We start from the raw sequence: 9,568 nt of genomic DNA on the forward strand, positions 1-9,568 counted from the left end.
TTTCAGGGCTAATTTTGACATCATTCAAATGTACTTTGGGGTTTGCAGATTACATTTTGGGGGAGTCAAGCATAAGGAGTCTACAGATTTTGTTTTTATAAATTCTTTTTCGGATGTCATAATAATAATAGTTAATATGTGTGACTTCTTTGTATCTGCCAGGCATTAGCACACATTATCTCATTTGATCTTCCCCATAACCCTCTGAATCAAGTACTATTATGATTCCCATTTTATGGCTAAGGAAACTGAGTCTCAGAAAGGTTAAGTCACTTGCTCGAAGTCACACAGCCAGGAAGTGGCACAGTCGGGATTTGAAGCCAAGTCTGTCTTCTCAAGAGTCAGTGCTCTACACAATTTGGCCTCTCTAATAGATATTATATGTATTTATGTGTATAAAAATCAGAAAAATAATCAAGAAACTTAACACTGGGGTTTGGGAAGAGAGAGACTTTTTTTGTGTGTGCTTCTTTTTGAACTTTATTTTCCCTAGGTATATATTAGTATATTATATTATATATTAGTATAAAAACTAAATTAATTTAAAGCTTAAGTAAAAACCTCTTATTAATTTTACTTTTTTAAATTAAGGAAGGAATTGTCATTCTAGCGTCATGTCTATATATTAGATTAAATATACATGAATCTTTGAGTAATTCGCAAAGTTCACATGCTCTGACAGCATTTGAAAATTTATCCCAGTAAAACTGCAGTTCCAATATGTATTCTTATTCTGAGTACCAAATTTCATATTTTAGTTTCTGAATTATTTTTTATTTAGAGATAATAGGTTCGTTTTTAAACATGATATTTATTTTCAGTGAATGTGGTATGTTTTCCTTGAGATATCTGCACTCACATATGTACATTTTTATGTATTCATAGATCGGCTTTGGATATTATAACTGAGTGTCCTTTAGCATTTGTGAAATAATGCTGTGTTACATAAGATATGCTATTTGAGGATCAATTAATAAAAGCTTAAAAGTAAAAATTTAATTAATTAAAAATTTTAACGAAAATTAATTTTACACTGAGAAGCAGACACTACAATACCCTTCAGTACTTATAGCTTCAGGGAGCTGTATCAGTCACGCTAAAAGTCACTTGGGAGAATTCCTCAGTGGCTTAGAGAGAAAAAAACATTTAAGTCAAGAAAATACACACATACTAACAACAATGTATCCTTTCCAACAATTCCAAATGGTGTCTAGTTTTACCATCCAAATGGCTAGTGCTTCTAAAAATTAAAACAAAACCCCCATTAATGTTCTTTTTAATGCCCCATCTCACACTCTTGGAATTTGCTTAACAAACCACCATCAGCTTGTGGTAGGAGAAATTTGTAAGCCCCTTTACAAGCTCCCTGTACTTGCCACTGCTTGATTGTATTCCCCCAAGATTTTCAGAGCAAATTTGGCATCCCTGAAAAATTCCAATCCTCTAAGCAGTGTATTCCTGAGTTCCCAAGGATAGCCGTTGACAGTGAGTCTCACTCTAGCTAGCTGTTACAAAAGCCGTTCATTCAGAAGAAGGCAAGAGGTTTCAGCAACGATGCACAGCCCTCTCATTCACACACCTCATAAACAACAAGACTCTGCTGAAGCCTCCTCTCTAGGAAGGAATCCCAGCTTTTTAGAAACCAGTTTGCAACATCAGTATCATTCCCTTCTAAAAGACCTTGCAGGAAAATTAGGAATTTCACAGCACAGGAGAAGGACTGGAAAGGACCGATGTCATTGCATGGACTCATCAATTCAGTCCGCATTTCAAAACAGCAGCTAATGCTTTCTTAAAACACAGACCTCAAAATCCCTTTAGGATTGAGAGCCATTATAAGGGAAAACATAACACGGGTAGGTCCCCATAAGATTCCGACGGATCTGAAAAATCGAACTGAGTCAGAGATACAGATGCCGAGCTGATGGGGTAGGAAAATGGCTTGTCTCCTCCAGGCCTAATTCTCTCCTCTGAAACAGTTCCCTTTAAATTCAGGAAGCCACGCTGAGACGCCCCTCTGCAGGTTTTCCTTTTTTAAAGGAAAACCTGTCTGCCTCTCACTCGCCCCCAGGATACTCACGGCAGCTGCCTTAGCTGGAATAAGTCCTCCTCCATGTCCGCGCTGCGCCAGGACGAGCCCTTTTCATGGCCCTTACATGGTGGTGGTGGATGACGAGGGCTCGGGGGCTTCAGCACTAGGGCTCTGGACCGCGCCGCTTCCTCCCTCGGTGGCAGCTGTTCCGGGGAGGGAGCCGCCAGGAACCAGCCCAAGACACAAAGCCGCCGCCGCCAGGATGCCGCGGCGAGAGTGGGCGGAGAGGAGGAGGTGGAGGGCGGAGCTAGCTGTGCGGGGAGAGGGGGCGGGGAGAGCCCTTCAGGTTAGCGGAATTTACAGGCTGTCTGTGGCTGGTGGTGTTTTACTGGGATGCCTGTGGGGCACACCAGCCTGTGAAATGGCTGTCTAGGTACCAATGAGCATTCTTTGCTTGACGACGCCTCTCTAAATGTTTATTTGTAGAGATTCATTAAGGTTGTTACTGGTATAATATTCTTGCAACCCAGGCTGCTATAACAAATGCAGAGAATGAAAAAATTTCATACGTACTCATGCATTGAAGCATTGTTTATTGAGCACCGACTGTGTGCCAGGCACTGTAAGAGTCACCGGGCATATGACAGAGAACAGGTTAGAAATGACATTGTCATCACAGAGCTGAGGTCTTTTATTTTATTTTACATATTTATTTATTTTGGCTGCGCCGGGTCTTAGTTGCAGCATACGGGCTTCTTAGTTGTGGCATGCGTACTCTTAGTTGCGGCATGCATGCGATATCTACTTCCCTGACCAGGGATGGAATCCAGGCCCCCAGCATTGGAAGCACGGAGTCTTACCCACTGGACCACCAGGGAAGTCCCACAGAGCTGAGGTCTTGTGAAATGAATCAAGAAAAAAAAATGTATGTTGAGTAGGAGAAAGCTACTCATTCATTCATTCAACAAGCATTAGTGAGTGATTTCTACAGTTCTGGGGAATCAAAGATTAATAAAACCAAATCCTTGCCTTCAAAATCCTCTTCATCTTGTTTAATGGCTTTCCCATCCCCTTTCCACTAGAATGTCTGCCCCCCACCTTTAGCATTTAAGCTCCATAAAGGTTTGTTGATGTACCCCAAGGGCCTGGAACAATAAAATTTATTTATGGACACTGAAATTGGAATTTTATATTCCTAGCTACACTCAACCCCAGAGCTTTGCATTTTGAGCACTCAATAAATGATTGGTAAACTGAAAACAAACATCTTTCATTCAAGTGAGGAGATTCAGTATCTATTTTAAGCCATAGAGAGTAGGGATAATAATTTATATCAGGGTTGGCAAGTTGGAGGTCCATTGGTAATGGATCCAACTCACCCTGGTTTGCTCAGGACTTGAGTTATAGCACTGAACGTTCCATGTCCTGGAAAGTGCTGGGCCCCAAGCAAACCTTGACAGTTGGTTACTCAACTCCATACAACTGTAAGCCAGATCCAACAAAGAGATGCCTAAAAGGTTTTGAATACTTTTAAGTGCAAGATTTCAAACTATACAACTCATAGATAAAACTATAAGACTCACAGGAATAAGTCTTTATGACTTTGAATTAGGCAGTGGTTTCATAGACATGACATCAAAAAGCATAAGGGACAAAAGAAAAAACAAAAAACAGATATATTGGACCATATCCAAGTTAAATGCTTTTATGCTGCAAATGATACCATTGAGAAAGTGAAAAGACAACCCACCAAATGAGAGAAATATTTGAAAATCATATAACTAATAAGAGATTTACATTCAAAATATGTAAAGAACTCTTACAACTCAGTAAAAGACAAATAACCCAATTTAAACGTGGGCAAAGGATATGAATAGACATTTCTTCAAAGAAGATATATAAATAGCCCATATGCCCTTGAAAAGAAAAAGTGTAACAACACCGCAATCAAGATACAGAATGTTTCCATCACCCCAAAAGTTCATCTCTGGCTCCAGACAACCACTAAGCTGCTTTTATTACTATAGATTAATTTGCATTTTCTAGAATTTATATAAACAGAAGCATAAAGTACATATTCTTTTGTGTCTCATCTTCTTTCACTCAGCATGGCTTTGAGATTCATAAGTGTTACTGTGTTGTTTTAGTAGTGCATTCTTACTTATCACTGAGTAATATTCTATTGTATGGATATGCCACATTTTATTTACCTATTCATCAATTAATGACCATTTTGGATTTTCCAAATTTGGAGTTATTATGAATGAAGTAGCTGTGAACATTCATGTACAAGTCTTTGTGTAGATTTACATTTTCATTTCTCTTGGATAAATAAATACGGAAGAGTGAAATGGCTGGGTCATTGAGGTAAGATTACGTTTATCTTTATAGGAAACTGCCAGCTTTCCAAAGTGTATGTATTATTTAACATTCCCATCAGTGATGTATGAGAATTCCAGTTGCTCCAAATCCTCTCTAACACACAGTATTGATAGTTTCTTTAACTGTCACCATTCTAATAGGTGTATAGTTGTATGGCATTGTGGTGTTAATTTTTGTTTCTCTCATGACAAATTATGTTGACCATATTTTCATGTGCCTATTGGCCATTTATGTCTCTTTTTTGTGCAGTGTCTGTCCAAATATCTTGACAGTTTGGGGGGAATTGTGTGTCTTCTTACTAAATTGTAAGAGTTCTTTACACGTTATGGACACAGGTCTTTGTTAGATATATGTATTATAAATTTTTCTGAAATTTGTGGCATACTTTTTCATTTTCTTAACAGTATCTCTCAAAGAGGAAAAATTTAAATTTTGATAAGATTGAGGTTATCAGATTGTTTTTCTTTTATGATTTGTGCTTTTTGTGACGTAAGAAATCTTTGTTTACCCCAAGGTTGCAAAGATTTTTCTCCTATGAAAAAACTCCTCTGAGAGTTTTATCGTTTTCGCTTTTACACTTAGGTCTATGATCCATTTCCAGTAAATTTGTGTGTTTCATAACATTTGTTAACAATAGTATGCCCTCTATATTTTTAGGTGTCCTTCCCTTTCTCTAGATCTCTATGGGTTATTTGGCCACTGAGGAATAGTGTATCTTGCAAAAAGGTTTGAGCAGGAAGACAGGAGACAGGGCTTACATTCAAGCATTGTGACCTTAGACCCGTCTCTCCACTTGTATGTGGCTCAGTCTTCTCATCTGTAAAAGTGGCACTGATCACACATTACCCTGCCTGCTGTCCAAGAGTGTGGTGAGAATGGAAGGAGATGCTACAGATGCCAGCGCTTAGAACTGGTCCAGTTCCAGAGAACATGTGGGGTGCTATAACTCTCATCATTTCCAAATGATCTCTATTCCTCTGTCTCAGTGTTCTACCAAGTATAGAGTGTTTACTTCTGAGTGTAATGGAGATGACTTTAGGTGATACATGGGATAAACATTTAGCCTACTTAAATGATCAAATACAGATACTCATTTTTATGTATATTAGAAAAATATGGTTTTTTCCAAATGTGAAAACAATCTAAAAACAAAAGAAATTTTAAAATATTTATGTGATATAGATTAAAAAAACAAAACTAAACTAATTAAACAAATTGGGAGATTAGGATGGACATATATACACTACCATGTGTAAAATAGATACCTGCTATAAAGCACAGGAAGCTCAGCTCGGTGCTCTGTGATGACCTAGATGGGTGGGATGGGGGCGGTGGGAGGGAGGTCCAAGAGGGAGGGGATATATGTATACATATAGCTGATTTACTTCATTGTACAGCAGAAACTAACACAACATTGTAAAGCAATTATACTCCAATAAAAAAATAAAATGAAAAAAAAATAAAGTGACTTCTGCAGACAAAAAGAAAATTAAATTAAATAGTAAAGGTGACATCTAGATATGGCCAAAAAAATTTAGGATGCTATCCAAATAGCTGAAGCTTGTCAAAATGCAGATTTATGGGCATCACACTGATACATTCTGATCCATTTGGCTGGGATGGAGCCAGGAACCTACACTTTTAACCAGGAAGTCAAGAGATTTTTGAGCTAAGTGGTGTAAGTCCCACATTTTGAGGAACGTTACTCCTAGTGTCTTAGTTATCTATAGCTGCATAACAAATTACCCCAAAACTTAGCATCTTTGAAAAATATTAACAGTTATTATCTTGCACAGTTTCTGTAGGTCGGGAATCCAAAAGCAGGTTATCTGGGTGGTTGTAGCTCAGGGTCTCTCATGAGGTTGCAGTCAGATATCAGCCAGGGCTGCAGTCTCATATGAAGACTCGAATGAGACAGGAAGGTCCACTTTCAAGATGGCGGACTCACATGGTTGGTAAGTTGGTGATGACTGTTGGCAGGAGGCCTCAGTTCTTTGACAAGTAGACCTCTCCATAAGAAGGTCCTCTCCTGAGCATCTTCACAGTTAACATGGTCAGTGGCTTCTCCCAAAGTAAGTGGTCCAAGAGAAAGCAAAGTTGACGTGAGAATGTCTTTTATGACCTGGCCTTGAAATTCACATACTGTCCTTATCGCAATAATCTTTTGGTTACACATGTCAGCCTTATTTGATGTGGGATATGAATCCAGGATATAAGGGGGTCTTTGGGGCATATCTTGGAGGCTGGCTACTACACTCAGCTTCCCTTCCGTATTGTTCCCCATGTTTGAAATTCTCAGAAAAGACAGTAGAGAAAAAACACAAGAGTCTCTGCCAGGAAATGGGGTGACTAGTTTAATTGATGGCAGAAGTTAATTCTGTTATCAGTTAACTCTTCTGGGCCTCAGTTTCCTCACCAGTCAGATGAGCTGGCCTCCCATGGCCTCTTCAGTTAAGGCCCTTCCTGATTAGAAAAAGAAATAATTGTGACTTTTAAGATGTTATGATCAGATGTTCTGGGAAGCAATGGGCTAAAGTCTTACAGGGCTTCTGTCTGAACAGGAGGAAGTGACTTTTAAGCTAATGCCATTCTTACTGGAAAATAAAAAAGGAATCCAGTCACTGTTTGGCAACATATAAAGTAACATCAAATAGGAGGAGACATGCAAAAAACCATACCCAAGTTCTTGGAAACTTGCATGGGCTTGCTGATTTAAGAAAATGAATATATGTGAAATATGAACTGATCAACCATATAAATTAGGTAATAATTCCCACAATTACTTATTGCAAATCAATTATTTTTATAAAGGATTTATATTGAAGAGCTCCCAAGAAGGCTTAAATGTGGGTTTATTGTGAGGATCTGAGAGGTAAAGCAAGCTTAAAAGCTGATTTTAGGATCTCTCTGGAGACTGGAGATCAACCAGAAAAGGAGGGTTTGAGTTACAAAGGCTGCAACAATTCAGAACTACTGCGTAAAGCAAGATAGACTTATATAGTCATCTCTTAAAAATGTTTCTAATTATGAAACAAATAAATGATCATGGTAGAAACTCAGAAAATAAAGAAAAGCATTCAGAAGAAAACTTGCTACTAATCTACCACAAAGAGATAACCAGAGTTAACCATTTTGGGGGTATAGCTTTCCAGCCATTTTTTGATGCAGGGACACATACATAGACGTCTTCTTACAAATTTGGAATCATATTTATCCTGTTAGGTGGCCTGCTTTTTCACTTTTCATGAGCTTCTAATGAGCATTTTTTACCAGAAGGAATATCAATTTTGATGCTGTATTTCTCCTGTGTTTTGATAATGCTTTTCAAGTTTAACATTTTAAATTATTTTTTGAATAATAATGCATGCACATGGCACAAAATTCTCGAAGGAAAAGAGGTGGCCTCAGTCACACAGTTCCCTTACCAGAGGCCAGCAGTGTCTCCAGTTTCTTAATTATCTCTATATTTATAAACACTTAATCTTATTCTCACACAAATAATAGCATTCTCTTCCATTGCCCTGCACCTTACTGTTTTCCCTTAACAACACATCTTAGAATCTCCCTTATTAGTACACAAGAGCTGGCGCATTATTTTCATAGCACACAGTACTCCATTATACGGGATTACTATAATTTTTCTAGGTATTTAGACGCTTCTAGTCTTTTATTATTAGCAACAATGCTGCAATAAATATCTTTATTCTTAGGTGTGTGTGATAAATATGTAGGTCACAGACTATGCAGATTTGTCATTTTTGTAAATAGTCCAAATTGCCCAGGGTGAAGATGGCACCCACTTACTCTCCCACAGGGATGCCCAAGAGTGTCTGTTTCCCCATATACTTACCATCACTGTGTATTGTATTTTTCATGCTTTGTCAATCTGATGGGTGGAAAAAAATGTTTTCTGATTGGAGTTTTAATTTGCATTTCTTTCATTTCCAAGTAAGGTGGAGCATCTTTTCAAAGGTGTAAGAACCAGTTATGCTTCCTTCCTAACTACCCCAGCTGGAATCAAGGCCATGTGCCCAAGTGGGTACTTGAAACCAACACAATGTGGAGTGTTGATCACAGTGTGGGGTAGTAATGGTCCCATCTTGATGGACTCAAGTCTGAGGCAGAAGTGTCCAGCCTAAGACACAGACCTTAGATCCACACAGATCTTCCTGACATCCTGTCTGGTCACAAACCAGTTGTGTGACCTTGGCCAAGTCATTTTACTTCTCTGGGCTTTCCTCTTCTGTGAAGTGGAGATTTTTTTTTTTAATACATTATGCTTTATGCACATGTAACACAACTTTCTAGCAAGTCATCTTTTTTTAAAATTAATTATTTGTTTTTATTTTTGGCTGTGTTGGGTCTTCGTTGCTGTGTGTGGGCTTTCTCTAGTTGTGGCGAGCGGGGGCTACTCTTTGTTGCAGTGCACAGGCCTCTCATTGCAGTGGCTTCTCTTGTTGCGGAGCACAGGGTCTAGGCGTGCGGGCTTCAGTAGTTGTGGCTCACGGGCCTAGTTGCTCTGCGGCATGTGGGATCTTCCCGGACCAGGGCTCGAACCCGTGTTCCCTGCATTGGCAGGCAGATTCTCAACCACTGCGCCACCAGGGAAGCCCCTGAAGTGGAGATTTTAATAGAACCTACTTGGTGGGGTTGTTGGGAGGATGAAATAGGACAGTGCACGTAGGTACTTAGCACAGGGATCTAGCCGCTAGCAAGTGTTTGGCAAGCGGTTTCAATTATTATGTTTACAGCAAGGAAAGTGTGAAACCCAGTGTATGAGTCAGGATTCTCCATATTTCTCAATTTTAATTTTTAATAGTATAAGTATAGTTAGGTATAATCCACTTAAACAAAACTCTCTATAATTTGTAAGTGTATAAAGGGGTCCTGAGACCAAAAACTCTTGAGAACCACTGAGCTAGAACTTTGATTTCTTTACTAAAGCAGTTGCAACTACTTGCTCTGGAGTTGGGGGAAGTGATTAAAAGGGAGGGCAAATTCTCTCTGGCTCCAGTGCTGTAGCTGCTGGCCACTTGTGGCTATAGAGTACATGAAAAACTGCTGGTTCAAATTGAGAGGTACTTAGTACAAAAGAAGAATGTAAATTATCTCATTAATAATTTTTCCATATAAATGACAATATTTTGGACACAT

The 9,568-nt window shown here is 38.8% G+C and overlaps 1 protein-coding gene across 8 annotated transcripts in view; it reads right to left on the reverse strand.

Annotated features, from left to right (window-relative positions):
* SVOP (SV2 related protein) overlaps window positions 1–4,807 on the reverse strand; it is an 88,199-nt gene extending 83,392 nt beyond the window's left edge. For all 8 annotated transcript variants that reach the window (XR_014234169.1, XM_082354125.1, XM_082354122.1 and 5 more), the window contains exon 1: window positions 2,081–4,807. Coding sequence is in view for 6 of the 8 variants with exons in the window: in XM_082354122.1 (XP_082210248.1) it covers window positions 2,081–2,115 (35 nt within the window). In the remaining 2 variants the exon portion in view is untranslated. The remainder of the gene's footprint in view (window positions 1–2,080) is intronic.
* Between the last annotated feature and the right edge of the window lie 4,761 nt (window positions 4,808–9,568).

This window comes from Balaenoptera borealis, assembly GCF_965194805.1.
Source record: "Balaenoptera borealis genome assembly, chromosome: 14".
Taxonomy (NCBI): Eukaryota; Metazoa; Chordata; class Mammalia; order Artiodactyla; family Balaenopteridae; genus Balaenoptera; species Balaenoptera borealis.